Consider the following 17380-nt stretch of genomic DNA (forward strand, 5'->3'; position numbering starts at 1 on the left):
CATCTCCCCCCGGCGCCCCGCCCCTCTTCCCCCCGGCACCCCCACATCTCCCCCGGCGCCCCGCCCCTCTTCCCCCCCGGCGCCCCCACAACTCCCCCCGGAGCCCCCGCCCCTCTTCCCCCCGGCACCCCCACACCTCCCCCCGGCGCCCCGCCCCTCTTTCCCCCCCGGCACCCCCACATCTCCCTCCGGCGCCCCGCCCCTCTTCCCCCCGGCGCCCCCACATCTCTCCCCGGCGCCCCGCCCCTCTTCCCCCCGGCGCCCCCACATCTCCCCCCGGCGCCCCGCCCCTTTTCCCCCCGGCGCCCCGCCCCTCTTCCCCCCCGGAGCCCCCACATCTCCCCCCGGCGCCCCGCCCCTTTCCCCCCCCCGGCGCCCCCCACATCTCCCCCCGTTGCCCCGCCCCTCTTCCCCCGGTGCCCCCACATCTCCCCCGGTGCCCCGCCCCTCTTCCTCCCCCCCCCCGCGCCCCGCCCCCCGGCGCCCCCACATCTCCCCCGGCGCCCCACATCTCCCCCCGGCGCCCCGCCCCTCTTCCCCCCGGCGCCCCCACATCTCCCCCTGCGCCCCGCCCCGCCCCTCTTCCTCCCCCCCAGTGCCCCACATCTCCCCCGGCGCCCCGCCCCTCTTCCCCCCCGGCGCCCCCACATCTCCCCCCGGCGCCACGCCCTTCTTCCCCCCGGCGCCCCCTCATCTCCCCCGGCGCCCCGCCCCTCTTCCCCCCCCGGCGCTCCCACATCTCCCCCGGCGCCACGCCCTTTTCCCCCCCAGCACCCCCACATCTCCCCCGGCGCCCCGCCCCTCTTCCCCCCCGGCACACCCACATCTCCCTCCGGCGCCCCGCCCCACTTCCCCCCGGAGCCCCCACATCTCCCTCCGGCGCCCCGCCCCTCTTCCCCCGGCGCCCCCACATCTCCCCCGGCGCCCCCGCCCCTCTTCCCCCCCAGCGCCCCCACATCTCCCCCGGCGCCACGCCCTTCTTCCCCCCCGGCGCCCCCACATCTCCCTCCGGCGCCCCGCCCCTCTTCCCGGCGCCCCCACATCTCCCCCCGGCACCCCGCCCCTCTTCCCCCCGGCACCCCCACATCTCCCCCGGCGCCCCGCCCCTCTTCCCCCCCGGCGCCCCCACATCTCCCTCCGGAGCCCCGCCCCCTCTTCCCCCCCGGCGCCCCCACAACTCCCCCCGGCGCCCCGCCCCTTTTCCCCCCCGGCGCCCCCACATCTCCCCCCGGCGCCCCGCCCCTTTTCCCCCCCGGAGCCCCCACATCTCCCCCCGGCGCCCCGCCCCTCTTCCCCCCGGCGCCCCCACATCTCCCTCCGGCGCCCCGCCCCTCTTCCCCCGGCGCCCCCACATCTCCCCCGGCGCCCCGCCCCTCTTCCCCCCCGGCGCCCCCCACATCTCCCCCCGGCGCCACGCCCTTCTTCCCCACCGGCGCCCCCACATCTCCCCCGGCGCCCCGCCCCTCTTCCCCTCGGCACCCCCACATCTCCCTCCGGCGCCCCGCCCCTCTTCCCCGGCGCCCCCACATCTCCCCCTGGCGCCCCGCCCCTCTTCCCCCCGGCACCCCACATCTCCCCCGGAGCCCCCGCCCCTCTTCCCCCCCGGCGCCCCCACATCTCCCCCCGGCGCCCCGCCCCCTTTTCCCCCCCGGTGCCCCCACATCTCCCCCCGGCGCCCCGCCCCTTTTCCCCCCCGGAGCCCCCACATCTCCCCCCGGCGCCCCGCCCTTTTCCCCCCGGAGCCCCCACATCTCCCCCCGGCGCCCCGCCCCTCTTCCCCCCGGCGCCCCCCACATCTCCCCCCGGCGCCCCGCCCCCTCTTCCCCCCCGGCGCCCCCACATCTCCCTCCGGCGCCCCGCCCCTCTTCCCCCCGGCGCCCCCACATCTCCCCCCGGCGCCCCGCCCCTCTTCCCCCCGGCGCCCCCCACATCTCCCCCGGCGCCCCGCCCCTCTTCCCCCCCGGCGCCCCCACATCTCCCCCCGGCGCCCCGCCCCTCTTCCCCCCGGCGCCCCCACATCCTCCCTCCGGCGCCCCCGCCCCTCTTCCCCCCCGGCGCCCCCACATCTCCCTCCGGCGCCACGCCCCTCTTCCCCCCCGGCGCCCCCACATCTCCCCCGGCGCCCCGCCCCTCTTCCCCCCCGGCGCCCCCACATCTCCCCCCGGCGCCCCCGCCCCTCTTCCCCCCCGGCGCCCCCACATCTCCCCCCCCGGCGCCCCGCCCCTCTTCCCCCCCGGCGCCCCCCACATCTCCCCCCCCGGCGCCCCCACATCTCCCCCGGCGCCCCGCCCCTCTTCCCCCCCGGCGCCCCCACATCTCCCTCCGGCGCCCCGCCCCTCTTCCCCCCGGCGCCCCACATCTCCCCCCGGCGCCCCGCCCCTCTTCCCCCCCGGCGCCCCCACATCTCCCCCCGGCGCCCCGCCCCTCTTCCCCCCCGGCGCCCCCACATCTCCCCCCCCGGCGCCCCCGCCCTCTTCCCCCCCCGGCGCCCCCACATCTCCCCCCCCCGGCGCCCCCACATCTCCCCCGGCGCCCCGCCCCTCTTCCCCCCCGGCGCCCCCACATCTTCCCCCGGCGCCCCGCCCCTCTTCCCCCGGCGCCCCCACATCTCCCCCCGGCGCCCCGCCCCTCTTCCCCCCGGCGCCCCCACATCTCCCCCCGGCGCCCCGCCCCTCTTCCCCCGGCGCCCCCACATCTCCCCCCCGGCGCCCCGCCCCTCTTCCCCCGGCGCCCCCACATCTCCCCCCGGCGCCCCGCCCCTTTTCCCCCCGGCGCCCCCACATCTCCCCCCCGGCGCCCCGCCCCTTTTCCCCCCGGCGCCCCCACATCTCCCTCCGGCGCCCCGCCCCTCTTCCCCCGGCGCCCCCTCATCTCCCCCGGCGCCCCGCCCCTCTTCCCCCGGCGCCCCCACATCTCCCCCCGGCGCCCCGCCCCTCTTCCCCGGCGCCCCCACATCTCCCCCCGGCGCCCCGCCCCTCTTCCCCGCGGCACCCCCACATCTCCCCGGCGCCCCGCCCCTCTTCCCCCCCGGCGCCCCCACAACTCCCCCCGGAGCCCCGCCCTCTTCCCCCCGGCGCCCCACACCTCCCCCCGGCGCCCCGCCCCTCTTCCCCCCCGGCACCCCCACATCTCCCTCCGGCGCCCCGCCCCTCTTCCCCCCGGCGCCCCCACATCTCCCCCCGGCACCCCGCCCCTCTTCCCCCCCGGAGCCCCCACATCTCCCCCCGGCGCCCCGCCCCTTTTCCCCCCGGCGCCCCCACATCTCCCCCCGGCGCCCCGCCCCTCTTCCCCCCCGGCGCCCCCACATCTCCCCCCGGCGCCCCGCCCCTTTTCCCCCCGGCGCCCCCACATCTCCCCCCGGCACCCCGCCCCTCTTCCCCCCCGGCGCCCCCACATCTCTCCCCGGCGCCCGCCCCTCTTCCCCCGGCGCCCCCACATCTCCCCCCGGCGCCCCGCCCCTTTTCCCCCCGGCGCCCCGCCCCTCTTCCCCCCCGGAGCCCCCACATCTCCCCCCGGCGCCCCGCCCCTTTCCCCCCCCCGGCGCCCCCACATCTCCCCCCGGTGCCCCGCCCCTCTTCCCCCGGTGCCCCCACATCTCCCCCGGTGCCCCGCCCCTCTTCCTCCCCCCCCCCGGCGCCCCGCCCCCCGGTGCCCCCACATCTCCCCCGGCGCCCCCACATCTCCCCCGGCGCCCCCACATCTCCCCCCGGCGCCCCCGCCCCTCTTCCCCCCGGCGCCCCACATCTCCCCCTGCGCCCCGCCCCGCCCCTCTTCCTCCCCCCCAGTGCCCCCACATCTCCCCCCGGCGCCCCGCCCCTCTTCCCCCCGGCGCCCCCACATCTCCCCCCGGCGCCACGCCCTTCTTCCCCCCCGGCGCCCCCCTCATCTCCCCCGGCGCCCCGCCCCTCTTCCCCCCCCGGCGACCCCACATCTCCCCCGGCGCCACGCCCTTCTTCCCCCCCAGCACCCCACATCTCCCCCGGCGCCCCGCCCCTCTTCCCCCCCGGCACACCCACATCTCCCTCCGGCGCCCCGCCCCACTTCCCCCCGGAGCCCCCACATCTCCCTCCGGCGCCCCGCCCCTCTTCCCCGGCGCCCCCACATCTCCCCCGGCGCCTTGCCCTTTTCCCCCCGGCGCCCCCACATCTCCCCCCGGCGCCACGCCCTTCTTCCCCCCCGGCGCCCCCACATCTCCCTCCGGCGCCCCGCCCCTCTTCCCCGGCGCCCCCACATCTCCCCCCGGCGCCCGCCCCTCTTCCCCCGGCACCCCGCCCCTCTTCCCCCCGGCACCCCCACATCTCCCCCGGCGCCCCGCCCCTCTTCCCCCCCGGCGCCCCCACATCTCCCTCCGGAGCCCCGCCCCTCTTCCCCCCCGGCGCCCCCCACAACTCCCCCCGGCGCCCCGCCCCTTTCCCCCCCGGCGCCCCCCACATCTCCCCCCGGCGCCCCGCCCCTTTTCCCCCCCGGAGCCCCCACATCTCCCCCCGGCGCCCCGCCCCTTTCCCCCCCCCGGCGCCCCCACATCTCCCCCCGGTGCCCCGCCCCTCTTCCCCCGGTGCCCCCACATCTCCCCCGGTGCCCCGCCCCTCTTCCTCCCCCCCCGGCGCCCCGCCCCCGGTGCCCCCACATCTCCCCCGGCGCCCCCACATCTCCCCGGCGCCCCCACATCTCCCCCGGCGCCCCGCCCCTCTTCCCCCCGGCGCCCCCACATCTCCCCCTGCGCCCCGCCCCGCCCTCTTCCTCCCCCCCCGGCGCCCCCACATCTCCCCCGGCGCCCCGCCCCTCTTCCCCCCCGGCGCCCCACATCTCCCCCCGGCGCCACGCCCTTCTTCCCCCCCGGCGCCCCCTCATCTCCCCCGGCGCCCCGCCCCTCTTCCCCCCCCGGCGCCCCCACATCTCCCCCGGCGCCACGCCCTTCTTCCCCCCCAGCACCCCCACATCTCCCCCGGCGCCCCGCCCCTCTTCCCCCCCGGCACACCCACATCTCCCTCCGGCGCCCCGCCCCATCTCCCTCCGGCGCCCCGCCCCTCTTCCCCCGGCGCCCCCACATCTCCCCCCGGCGCCCCGCCCCTCTTCCCCCCCAGCGCCCCCACATCTCCCCCCCGGCGCCACGCCCTTCTTCCCCCCCGGCGCCCCCACATCTCCCTCCGGCGCCCCGCCCCTCTTCCCCGGCGCCCCCACATCTCCCCGCGGCGCCCCGCCCCTCTTCCCCCCGGCACCCCGCCCCTCTTCCCCCCGGCACCCCCACATCTCCCCCGGCGCCCCGCCCCTCTTCCCCCCCGGCGCCCCCACATCTCCCTCCGGAGCCCCGCCCCTCTTCCCCCCCGGCGCCCCCACAACTCCCCCCGGCGCCCCGCCCCTTTTCCCCCCGGCGCCCCCACATCTCCCCCGGCGCCCCGCCCCTTTTCCCCCCCGGAGCCCCCACATCTCCCCCGGCGCCCCGCCCCTCTTCCCCCCCGGCGCCCCCACATCTCCCTCCGGCGCCCCGCCCCTCTTCCCCCGGCGCCCCCACATCTCCCCCGGCGCCCCGCCCCTCTTCCCCCCCGGCGCCCCCACATCTCCCCCCGGCGCCACGCCCTTCTTCCCCCCCAGCGCCCCCACATCTCCCCCGGCGCCCCGCCCCTCTTCCCCCTCGGCACCCCCACATCTCCTCCGGCGCCCCGCCCCTCTTCCCCGGCGCCCCCACATCTCCCCTGGCGCCCCGCCCCTCTTCCCCCCGGCACCCCCACATCTCCCCCGGCGCCCCGCCCCTCTTCCCCCCCGGCGCCCCCCACATCTCCCCCCGGAGCCCCGCCCCTCTTCCCCCCCGGCGCCCCCACATCTCCCCCCGGCGCCCCGCCCCTTTTCCCCCCCGGCGCCCCCCACATCTCCCCCCGGCGCCCCGCCCCTTTTCCCCCCCGGAGCCCCCACATCTCCCCCCGGCGCCCCCGCCCCTTTTCCCCCCCGGAGCCCCCCACATCTCCCCCCGGCGCCCGCCCCTCTTCCCCCCCGGCGCCCCCACATCTCCCTCCGGCGCCCCGCCCCTCTTCCCCCCCGGCGCCCCCACATCTCCCCCCGGCGCCCCGCCCCTCTTCCCCCCCGGCGCCCCCACATCTCCCCCGGCGCCCCGCCCCTCTTCCCCCCCCGGCGCCCCCCACATCTCCCCCCGGCGCCCCCGCCCCTCTTCCCCCCCGGCGCCCCCACATCTCCCCCCGGCGCCCCGCCCCTCTTCCCCCCGGAGCCCCCACATCTCCCCCCGGCGCCCCGCCCCTCTTCCCCCCCGGCGCCCCCACATCTCCCTCCGGCGCCCCGCCCCTCTTCCCCCCCGGCGCCCCCACATCTCCCCCCGGCGCCCCGCCCCTCTTCCCCCCCGGCGCCCCCACATCTCCCCCCCCGGCGCCCCGCCCTCTTCCCCCCCGGCGCCCCCACATCTCCCCCCCCGGCGCCCCACATCTCCCCCGGCGCCCCGCCCCTCTTCCCCCCCGGCGCCCCCCACATCTTCCCCCCGGCGCCCCGCCCCTCTTCCCCCGGCGCCCCCACATCTCCCCCCGGCGCCCCGCCCCTCTTCCCCCCGGCGCCCCCACATCTCCCCCCGGCGCCCCGCCCCTCTTCCCCCCGGCGCCCCCACATCTCCCCCCGGCGCCCCGCCCCTCTTCCCCCCGGCGCCCCCACATCTCCCCCCGGCGCCCCGCCCCTCTTCCCCCCGGCGCCCCCACATCTCCCCCCCGGCGCCCCGCCCCTCTTCCCCCCGGCGCCCCCACATCTCCCCCCCGGCGCCCCGCCCCTCTTCCCCCCGGCGCCCCCACATCTCCCCCCGGCGCCCCGCCCCTCTCCCCCCGGCGCCCCCACATCTCCCCCCCGGCGCCCCCACATCTCCCTCCGGCGCCCCGCCCCTCTTCCCCCGGCGCCCCCTCATCTCCCCCGGCGCCCCGCCCCTCTTCCCCCGGCGCCCCCACATCTCCCCCCGGCGGCCCCGCCCCTCTTCCCCGGCGCCCCCACATCTCCCCCCGGCGCCCCGCCCCTCTTCCCCGCGGCACCCCCACATCTCCCCCGGCGCCCCGCCCCTCTTCCCCCCCGGCGCCCCCACAACTCCCCCCGGAGCCCCGCCCTCTTCCCCCCGGCGCCCCCACACCTCCCCCCGGCGCCCCGCCCCTCTTCCCCCCCGGCACCCCCACATCTCCCTCCGGCGCCCCGCCCCTCTTCCCCCCCGGCGCCCCCACATCTCTCCCCGGCGCCCCGCCCCTCTTCCCCCCGGCGCCCCCACATCTCCCCCCGGCGCCCCCGCCCCTTTTCCCCCGGCGCCCCGCCCCTCTTCCCCCCCGGAGCCCCCACATCTCCCCCCGGCGCCCCGCCCCTTTCCCCCCCCGGCGCCCCCACATCTCCCCCCGGTGCCCCGCCCCTCTTCCCCCGGTGCCCCCACATCTCCCCCGGTGCCCGCCCCTCTTTCCTCCCCCCCCCCGGCGCCCCGCCCCCCGGTGCCCCCACATCTCCCCCGGCGCCCCCACATCTCCCCCGGCGCCCCCACATCTCCCCCCGGGCGCCCCGCCCCTCTTCCCCCCGGCGCCCCCACATCTCCCCCTGAGCCCCGCCCCGCCCCTCTTCCTCCCCCCCAGTGCCCCCACATCTCCCCCGGCGCCCCGCCCCTCTTCCCCCCCGGCGCCCCCACATCTCCCCCCGGCGCCACGCCCTTCTTCCCCCCCGGCGCCCCCTCATCTCCCCCGGGCGCCCCGCCCCTCTTCCCCCCCCGGCGCCCCCACATCTCCCCCCGGCGCCACGCCCTTCTTCCCCCCCAGCACCCCCACATCTCCCCCGGCGCCCCGCCCCTCTTCCCCCCCGGCACACCCACATCTCCTCCGGCGCCCCGCCCCACTTCCCCCCCGGAGCCCCCACATCTCCCTCCGGCGCCCCGCCCCTCTTCCCCCGGCGCCCCCACATCTCCCCCGGCGCCCCGCCCCTCTTCCCCCCCAGCGCCCCCACATCTCCCCCCGGCGCCACGCCCTTCTTCCCCCCGGCGCCCCCACATCTCCCTCCGGCGCCCCGCCCCTCTTCCCCGGCGCCCCCACATCTCCCCCCGGCGCCCCGCCCCTCTTCCCCCCGGCACCCCGCCCCTCTTCCCCCCGGCACCCCCACATCTCCCCCGGCGCCCCGCCCCTCTTCCCCCCCGGCGCCCCCACATCTCCCTCCGGAGCCCCGCCCCTCTTCCCCCCCGGCGCCCCCACAACTCCCCCCGGCGCCCCGCCCCTTTTCCCCCCCGGCGCCCCCACATCTCCCCCCGGCGCCCCGCCCCTTTTCCCCCCCGGAGCCCCCACATCTCCCCCCGGCGCCCCGCCCCTCTTCCCCCCCGGCGCCCCCACATCTCCCTCCGGCGCCCCCGCCCCTCTTCCCCCGGCGCCCCCACATCTCCCCCGGCGCCCCGCCCCTCTTCCCCCCCGGCGCCCCCACATCTCCCCCCGGCGCCACGCCCTTCTTCCCCCCCGGCGCCCCCACATCTCCCCCGGCGCCCCGCCCCTTTTCCCCCCCGGCGCCCCCACATCTCCCCCCGGCGCCCCGCCCCTTTTCCCCCCCGGAGCCCCCACATCTCCCCCCGGCGCCCCGCCCCTCTTCCCCCCCGGCGCCCCCACATCTCCCTCCGGCGCCCCGCCCCTCTTCCCCCGGCGCCCCCACATCTCCCCCGGCGCCCCGCCCCTCTTCCCCCCCGGCGCCCCCACATCTCCCCCCGGCGCCACGCCCTTCTTCCCCCCCGGCGCCCCCACATCTCCCCCGGCGCCCCGCCCCTCTTCCCCCCTGGCGCCCCCACATCTCCCCCCGGCGCCACGCCCTTCTTCCCCCCCGGCGCCCCCACATCTCCCCCGGCGCCCCGCCCCTCTTCCCCCTCGGCACCCCCACATCTCCCTCCGGCGCCCCGCCCCTCTTCCCCGGCGCCCCCACATCTCCCCCCGGCGCCCCGCCCCTTTTCCCCCCCGGCGCCCCCACATCTCCCCCCGGCGCCCCGCCCCTTTTCCCCCCCGGAGCCCCCACATCTCCCCCCGGCGCCCCGCCCCTTTTCCCCCCCGGAGCCCCCCACATCTCCCCCCGGCGCCCCGCCCCTCTTCCCCCCGGCGCCCCCACATCTCCCTCCGGCGCCCCGCCCCTCTTCCCCCCCGGCGCCCCCACATCTCCCCCCGGCGCCCCGCCCCTCTTCCCCCCGGCACCCCCACATCTCCCTCCGGCGCCCCGCCCCTCTTCCCCGGCGCCCCCACATCTCCCCCCGGCGCCCCGCCCCTCTTCCCCCCGGCACCCCCACATCTCCCCCGGCGCCCCGCCCCTCTTCCCCCCCGGCGCCCCCACCATCTCCCTCCGGCGCCCCGCCCCTCTTCCCCGGCGCCCCCACATCTCCCCCCGGCGCCCCGCCCCTCTTCCCCCGGCACCCCCACATCTCCCCCGGCGCCCCGCCCCTCTTCCCCCCCGGCGCCCCCACATCTCCCTCCGGAGCCCCGCCCCTCTTCCCCCCCGGCGCCCCCACAACTCCCCCCGGCGCCCCGCCCCTTTTCCCCCCGGCGCCCCCACATCTCCCCCCGGCGCCCCGCCCCTTTTCCCCCCCGGAGCCCCCACATCTCCCCCCGGCGCCCCGCCCCTCTTCCCCCCGGCGCCCCCACATCTCCCTCCGGCGCCCCGCCCCTCTTCCCCCGGAGCCCCCACATCTCCGCCGGCGCCCCGCCCCTCTTCCCCCCGGCGCCCCCACATCTCCCCCCGGCGCCACGCCCTTCTTCCCCCCCGGCGCCCCCACATCTCCCCCGGCGCCCCGCCCCTCTTCCCCCCCGGCACCCCCACATCTCCCTCCGGCGCCCCGCCCCACTTCCCCCCGGAGCCCCCACATCTCCCTCCGGCGCCCCGCCCCTCTTCCCCCGGCGCCCCCACATATCCCCCGGCGCCCCGCCCCTCTTCCCCCAGCGCCCCCACATCTCCCCCCGGCGCCACGCCCTTCTTCCCCCCGGCGCCCCCACATCTCCCTCCGGCGCCCCGCCCCTCTTCCCCGGCGCCCCCACATCTCCCCCCGGCGCCCCGCCCCTCTTCCCCCCGGCACCCCCCACATCTCCCCCGGCGCCCCGCCCCTCTTCCCCCCCGGCGCCCCCACATCTCCCTCCGGAGCCCCGCCCCTCTTCCCCCCCGGCGCCCCCACAACTCCCCCCGGCGCCCCGCCCCTTTTCCCCCCCGGCGCCCCCACATCTCCCCCCGGCGCCCCGCCCCTTTTCCCCCCCGGAGCCCCCACATCTCCCCCCGGCGCCCCGCCCCTCTTCCCCCCCGGCGCCCCCACATCTCCCTCCGGCGCCCCGCCCCTCTTCCCCCGAAGCCCCCACATCTCCCCCGGCGCCCCGCCCCTCTTCCCCCCCGGCGCCCCCACATCTCCCCCGGCGCCCCCTCCCCTCTTCCCCCTCGGCACCCCCACATCTCCCTCCGGCGCCCCGCCCCTCTTCCCCGGCGCCCCCACATCTCCCCCCGGCGCCCCGCCCCTCTTCCCCCCGGCACCCCCACATCTCCCCCGGCGCCCCGCCCCTCTTCCCCCCCGGCGCCCCCACATCTCCCTCCGGAGCCCCCGCCCCTCTTCCCCCCCGGCGCCCCCACAACTCCCCCCGGCGCCCCGCCCCTCTTCCCCCCGGCGCCCCCACATCTCCCCCCCCGGCGCCCCGCCCCTCTTCCCCCCGGCGCCCCCACATCTCCCCCCCGGCGCCCCGCCCCTCTTCCCCCGGCGCCCCCACATCTCCCCCCGGCGCCCCGCCCCTCTTCCCCCCGGCGCCCCCACATCTCCCCCCCGGCGCCCCGCCCCTTTTCCCCCGGCGCCCCACATCTCCCTCCGGCGCCCCGCCCCTCTTCCCCCGGCGCCCCCTCATCTCCCCCGGCGCCCCGCCCCTCTTCCCCCCGGCGCCCCCACATCTCCCCCCGGCGCCCCGCCCCTCTTCCCCCGGCGCCCCCACATCTCCCCCCGGCGCCCCGCCCCTCTTCCCCCGGCGCCCCCACATCTCCCCCGGCGCCCCGCCCCTCTTCCCCCCCGGCGCCCCCACATCTCCCCCCGGCGCCACGCCCTTCTTCCCCCCCGGCGCCCCCTCATCTCCCCCGGCGCCCCGCCCCTCTTCCCCCCCGGCGCCCCCACATCTCCCCCCGGCGCCCCGCCCCTCTTCCCCCCCGGCGCCCCCACATCTCCCCCGGCGCCCCGCCCCTCTTCCCCCCCGGCGCCCCCACATCTCCCCCCGGCGCCCCGCCCCTCTTCCCCCCGGCGCCCCCACATCTCCCCCCGGCGCCCCGCCCCTTTTCACCCCCGGCGCCCCCACATCTCCCTCCGGCGCCCCCGCCCCTCTTCCCCGGCGCCCCGCCCTCTTCCTCCCCCCCGGCGCCCCCACATCTCCCCCAGCGCCCCGCCCCTCTTCCCCGGCGCCCCGCCCCTCTTCCTCCCCCCGGCGCCCCCACATCTCCCCCAGCGCCCCGCCCCTCTCCCCCCCAGCGCCCCACATCTCCCCCAGCGCCCCGCCCCGGGGTCCCTCGCTCTCAGCCCCAGGGGCGGCCCTAGCTCCCCAGACCCCCGCCCCGCCGATTCAGCTCCGCCCCCCGGGCCTCGTTCTCAGAAGCGCCCCGCCCCCCGCGTCGCGGGCCGCGTCTCTGCGCCGGCCATGGCGGGTCCGCTGCTGCCCCGCGCGCTGCGAGCTGCGGGCCCGAGCCGCCTGCTGGCCCGGGGGGCGGCGGGGCGGGCGGGGCCGGCGGACCCGGCGCTGCAGGAGGTGGAGAGGTGACGGGAGGGCGGCTGGGCCGCGGCGGGATGGGGGGCCCGGGGCAGAACTTGGGGGGACAAGGCGGCTGGGCTGGGCAGGGGCGGGGTACGATGGGGGGGGCCGGGGGCAGGGACGGGGTAGGATTGGGGGCGGGGCAGAGTGGCCAGGTGGGGCAGGGACGGGGCAGGATTGGGGGGGGTCCAGGGGCAGGGATGGGGTAGGATTGGGGGCGGGGCAGAGTGGCCAGGCTGGGCAGGGACGGGGTACGATGGGGGGGACCGGGGGCAGGGATGGGGCGGGATTGGGGGGGGAGCGGGGGCAGGGACGGGGCGGGGGCAGGGACGGGATGGGGGGGGAGCGGGGGCAGGGACGGGGCGGGATTGGGGGCGGGGCAGAGTGGCCAGGTGGGGCAGGGACGGGGTAGGAGTGGGGGGGACCGGGGGCCAGGGATGGGGCAGGATTGGGGGCGGGGCAGAGTGGCCAGGCTGGGCAGGGACAGGGCAGGAGTGGGGGGGACCGGGGGCAGGGACGGGGCAGGAGTGGGGGGGACCGGGGGCAGGGACGGGGTAGGATTGGGGGCGGGGCAGAGTGGCCAGGCTGGGCAGGGACGGGGCAGGAGTGGGGGGGACCAGGGGCAGGGATGGGGCAGGAGTGGGGGGGACCGGGTAGGATTGGGGCCCTGAGTGCACTCAGCCCCTCACTCCCCCCCCCCACTCCCCCAGGGTGCTGCAGCAGCAGAGGAAGGCGGTGAGGCTGCGGAGGCTGCGGAGGGAGCTGGAGCCCGCGGGGCCCCCCCCAGCGCAGCCTGAGCTGGCAGGCCATGGAGCAGATCCGGTGAGCAGGGCGGGATGCGGGGTAGGCGGTGCGGCTGGCAGCCCAGCACTGGAGCCTGGGCAGGGTACGGCCTGGCCCCTGACCCCAGTGCAGGCTGCTGGGCGGGGGCAGAGACGGGGCTCCTGGAGCGGGTGCCTGTCCAGCTGAGCCCGGTGTGGCTGGGACTGAGGCCTCACTGTGCTTGCCAGGCTCTGGGCTGGCCTTGACTCCGCCTCTGTTGCATCCTCTCCTGGCAGGTATTTAAGGCAGGCCTTCCCGAGGAATGGCCCGTGGCCCGTCTGGCCCAAGGCTTCGGTGTCAGCCCGGATGTCATCCAGAGGGTGCTGAGGAGCAAGTTCTCGCCACCGCTGAGCGAAGGATGAAGCAGGATGCAAAGGTGTTGGGTAAAACAGGGGAGCCGGGAGCAGCAGGCTGGCCCAGACTGCAGAGCTGAGCCGGGGGCCATCTCTGCAGGAGAAGCCGCTGGGCAGCTGCTGCCTTCCAGGCCCAAGGACGTGCCCCAGCCTGGAGCCCTTATCGCGCCGGGGGGCCCGTCCAGCAGCTCAAAGCCCCAGAGAAATCTGCCGCTTCGGAGACCTGGGGAGAGGCAAAACAGAAGGAACTCCCAGCTGGAGCCTCTTCAGGAGGATGGAGCCAAGCCAGGGGCTGGGATGGAAGCCACCCTCAGGAGAGACTGGGCGCCAGGAGGAGACCCTGGAGCGTGGGATGGCGAGGTCCTGAGGGGGGAAGAGCTGGTGGAGTGGGCGGCGGAGGGCTGGGGCGCCAGCTCCACGGTGGTGCAGAGGGGACAGGAATATTTTTGACAGCCATGGGAATTTCTTGTATCGGACCCCGTCTGGACTAGCACGTGGGGAGGGGGAGAGCAGCCTGCAGCCCTCTCCGCAGCCTGGGGGTGGAAAGGGTGTGTAGGGCGTGCGGGTGGCCTGTTACTGCCCGCTGGCCTGGGGCTGGCCCCTGCTGCTGGCCCGTCCCGGGGACAAATAAAATCTGACCAGCTCCCTGCTGCCGCGCGTGGACCTTGGCCTGGATGTGTGGCAGCCGGACGTGCGTGGCTCCTGCCCGGGGCTGCGGAGGCCGTGGCACCCCCGGCCGGCCCAAGGGGCAGGCGGCCCCGGGCGGAGCGCTCCTGGCGCGGGGAGCAGCGGGGGGGGGGCTGGGCGGCACTGTGCCTGGGGAGCACGGCTGGGGCGGGGTGGGGGGGTCCGGGCAGCGCTGCGCCGGGGTGGGGGGGCGCTCCTGGTGCGGGGTGGGGGTCTGGGCTGGGCGGCGCTGCATGTGTGGGGGGGGTCTGGGCGGGGTGCTCCTGGAGCGGGGGGGTCCAGGCCGGGCGGCGCTGCGCCTGGGGAGCATGGCTGGGGTGGGGGGAGCTCGGGGAGGGGGGGGGGGTCCGGGCGGCGCTGCGCAGGGGGGGGGGTCGCTCCTGGGGCGGGGTGGGGGTCCGGGCCGGGCGGCGCTGCGCCTGGGGAGCATGGCTGGGGTGGGGGGCGGGGCGCTCCTGGGGCGGGGGGGGGGGGGTGTCCGGGCCGGGCGGCGCTGCGTGTGGGGGGGGCGGGGCGCTCCTGGCGCTGCGCCTGGGGGAGGGGGGCGGGGCCGGGCCCGGGGTGCGCATGCGCGGGGTCACAGCTCCCCGGAGGCGTCGCGCGCCTGGCGGGGCTAGTCCCTGCGGGGCTTGGCAGAGGGCGGGGCTACTGCCGGGGCGTTCCCGGCGTGCTCTGCGGCCCGGCCCAGCCGCCCCGCCATGGCCTCCGAGGCCGCCCGGCTGCTGGAGGCCGCCGACTTCGCAGCCCGGAAGCACAAGCAACAGCGGCGGAAAGGACCCCGAGGGGACCCCGTACATCAACCACCCCATCGGTGGGGGGCGGGTCGACCGGGGGGTGTTACTGGGGGGGAACCGATAGGGCGGGGGGGTTCCGGGGGGAGGGGGGATGTGTCCTCGGTGGGGCGAGCCTATCGGGGGGGGTTCGAGGGGGATGAGCCAGTAAAGCCGTGGAGAGGGGATGTGTGTTCCGGGGGGGGCGACCCGGGGGGGGGTTCGGGGGGATGTGTGTTCCGGGGGATGTGTGTTCCGGGGAGGGCGAGCCGAGGGGGGGTTCGGGGGGGATGTGTGTTCCGGGGGGGGCGACCCGGGGCGGGGTTCGGGGGGATGTGTGTTCCGGGGGGGGCGGACCTGGGGCGGGGGTTCGGGGGGATGTGTGTTCCGGGGGGGGGCGACCTGGGGCGGGGGTTCGGGGGGGGATGTGTGTTCCGGGGGGGGGCGACCCGGGGGGGGTTCGGGGGGGGATGTGTGTTCCGGGGGGGGCGAGCCGAGGGGGGATTCGGGGGGATGTGTGTTCCGGGGGGGGGCGAGCCGAGGGGGGGGTTCGGGGGGATGTGTGCCCCGGGGGGGGGGTTCGGGGGGATGTGTGTTCTGGGGGGGGCGAGCCGAGGGGGGGTTCGGGGGGGATGTGTGTTCCGGGGGGGAGCGAGCCGAGGGGGGGTTCGGGGGGATGTGTGTTCCGGGGGGGGGGGCGAGCTGCAGCGAGGGCTCCTCTTCTGCAGAGCAGCCCCCCAGCGAGATGTGTGGGGGCCCCGTGTGTCCTGCCGGCCCGCAGCGGGTGCTCTCCGCGCCCCGGATGGCCTGTCCTGCGGCCTGGCTGCCTGCGTGACCCCCGCTCCCCCGTGTCTCTAGGTGTGGCCAGGATCCTGTCTCGGGAGGCTGGAGTCACGGACATTGCGGTGCTGCAGGTAAGTCCCGCACTTGAGGCAGGAGGAGCAGGGCTGTAACAAGCCCCTGAGCCCCCCGCCGGGCTCCAGCTTGAAGAACCAGCCTGCCCCTTGTTTTCATGGGACCCCCAACGGCCGCTCAGCTGTCCCCTCTCCGTAGGCTGCTCTGCTCCATGACACGGTGGAGGACACAGACACCACCTTCTCCGAGATCGAGGAACAGTTTGGGGGGGAGGTGCGGCGGATCGTGGAGGAGGTGACAGACGACAAGATGTTGCCCAAGATGGAGCGGAAGCGCCTGCAGATAGAGCGCGCGCCCCACAGTAGCCGGGGAGCCAGGCTGGTCAAGCTGGCAGACAAGCTGTACAACCTGCGGGACCTGAAACCGCAGCACGCCAGCAGGTTAGCACCCTGGGGCTCCCTGCCGCTGGTGGGCTGGCCGTGGGCACGGGAAGTGTTGGAGCAGCCCTCTGCTGCAGTGTCACATCCACTCATGCATTTGGTGTCTGCCTCGGTGTTGGGAGCTCTGGAAAGAGGCAGTGTGCCCTATTGCTACAGGAAGGCAAATGGGGAGCCGCCTCAAGCTGCAGTAGGAGAGTCAGGGCATTGTCGAGAGCGGAAAGTCCTGGTACCCGCCCTGGTGTCTGCATGTGTCCACAGACTGGTCCAGCGTCTCTGCGTCCTGATCATGTGGAGAACGGCTCTGTGCTGAGCCCTGTCTTTGGCTGAGTACCGTCTGCCTCCGGAGGTTGTGCATACCAAGCTGAGCAGAGGGGCAGGTGCTTTGCCCCTCACTGTCAGAATGCCTCCGTCAAAGTAATTGGGATTCTTTCCTTTCCTTGGCCTGGTACCATCCCCATGGGCCCTAGCTCTTGCAGCCTAGGCTGTGAGTTGGCGTGTGCCTCTTGGGGTCACAGCCGGTCACTATGTGTGTGCTGCTCTGCTTGTATTGGTATGTCTCTGACCCACATGGTGCTCTCTGCCCTAGGCTGGTCTGAGCAGCGGGTCCAGGAGTATTTCCTCTGGGCCTCACAGGTGGTGAAGGGTCTGCGTGAGACCAGCCCTGCGCTGGAGGAGAAGTTGCAGCAGCTGTTCAGGGAGCGAGGGCTACCTGAGTGACTGTGCGTGATGCCTGCCACCTGCCAGCAAATGCTGCTAAGGCTTTCAGTTCAACCACTGATGTTAACTACTGACTCCCACAGCAAGACTTCCACAGGCCAATTGCCAACTGCAGGGCTCCCTCAGCCCCTGCCTGGATCAGACAAGCAATCCAGTGATATTTGCATGGACTCCTCTTACAAACCATTTATTCAGGCACTACCTGCCCCCTGGGCAAGGGAGGGTACAGAGATGGGGGGCCAGATAAAGGGCAGCACAGAATGGGACAGGGGATTGAAGCCCAAGCAGTCACCAGCTACAGAATACCCACACTCTCCTGGGGGGGCAGAAGCCGCTCTCATTTCCACTGCTTCTCTTCTTCTCCTCTGGCCTCCAGCCCTGAACCTTCCTCTCCAGAGGGAGCAGGGCATATGCTCCTCCCAAAGACCCTCATAAACCTCTCCCTGTGGATCAGCTGAGGTGCTCACCCCTCCCTCAGCTGATCCACAGGGAGAGGTTTATGAGGGTCTTTGGGAGGAGCATTATGCCTGCTCCCTCTGGAGAGCGAAGGTTCAGGGCTGGAGGCCAGACGGAGAAGAAGAGAAGCAGTGGAAACTGAGAGCGGCTTCTGCCCCCCAGGAGAGTGTCGGGTCTTCTGTAGCTGGTGACCTGCTTGGGCTTCAATCCCCTGTCCATTCCTGTGCTGCCCTTTATCTGGCCCTCATCTCTGTACCCTCCCTTGCCAGGGGGCAGGAGCTGCCTGACTCAATGGGTTCTGTAAGAGGAGCTCGCATGCAAACTATCACTGGATTGCTGTCTGATCCAGGCTTGGGGGCTGCGGACCCCCCCCGCCGTGCACCTTCCCGGGCCCCGCCCCCTCCCCCGGAGAGCCCCTCCCCCGGGCCCTCCGCCCTTCCCCCGAAGAGCCGCGCCCCCCTCCCCGGAGAGCCCCTCCCCAGGACCCCCGTCCCCTCCCCAGAGAGCCCCTCCCCCGGGACCCCCGCCCTTCCCCCGAAGAGCCGCGC

General features: G+C 77.9%; 2 protein-coding genes across 2 annotated transcripts; both read left to right on the top strand.

Annotated features, from left to right (window-relative positions):
* Nucleotides 1–11603: 11603 nt before the first annotated feature.
* Nucleotides 11604–13558, top strand: NGRN (neugrin, neurite outgrowth associated). The gene is given in 8 exon segments (XM_077828063.1): nt 11604–11737; nt 12443–12506; nt 12508–12554; nt 12791–12810; nt 12813–12899; nt 12902–12939; nt 12941–13351; nt 13353–13558. Coding segments are annotated over 8 exon segments (894 nt in total). The 5' UTR covers nt 11604–11621; the 3' UTR covers nt 13464–13558.
* A 611-nt stretch (nt 13559–14169) lies between these two features.
* HDDC3 (HD domain containing 3) lies at nt 14170–16830 on the top strand. The gene is given in 6 exon segments (XM_077827996.1): nt 14170–14364; nt 14366–14405; nt 15223–15278; nt 15418–15639; nt 15641–15659; nt 16246–16830. Coding segments are annotated over 6 exon segments (540 nt in total). The 5' UTR covers nt 14170–14292; the 3' UTR covers nt 16377–16830.
* The last annotated feature ends 550 nt before the right edge of the window (nt 16831–17380 follow it).

Source organism: Eretmochelys imbricata, chromosome 10 (assembly GCF_965152235.1).
Source record: "Eretmochelys imbricata isolate rEreImb1 chromosome 10, rEreImb1.hap1, whole genome shotgun sequence".
NCBI lineage: Eukaryota > Metazoa > Chordata > Testudines > Cheloniidae > Eretmochelys > Eretmochelys imbricata.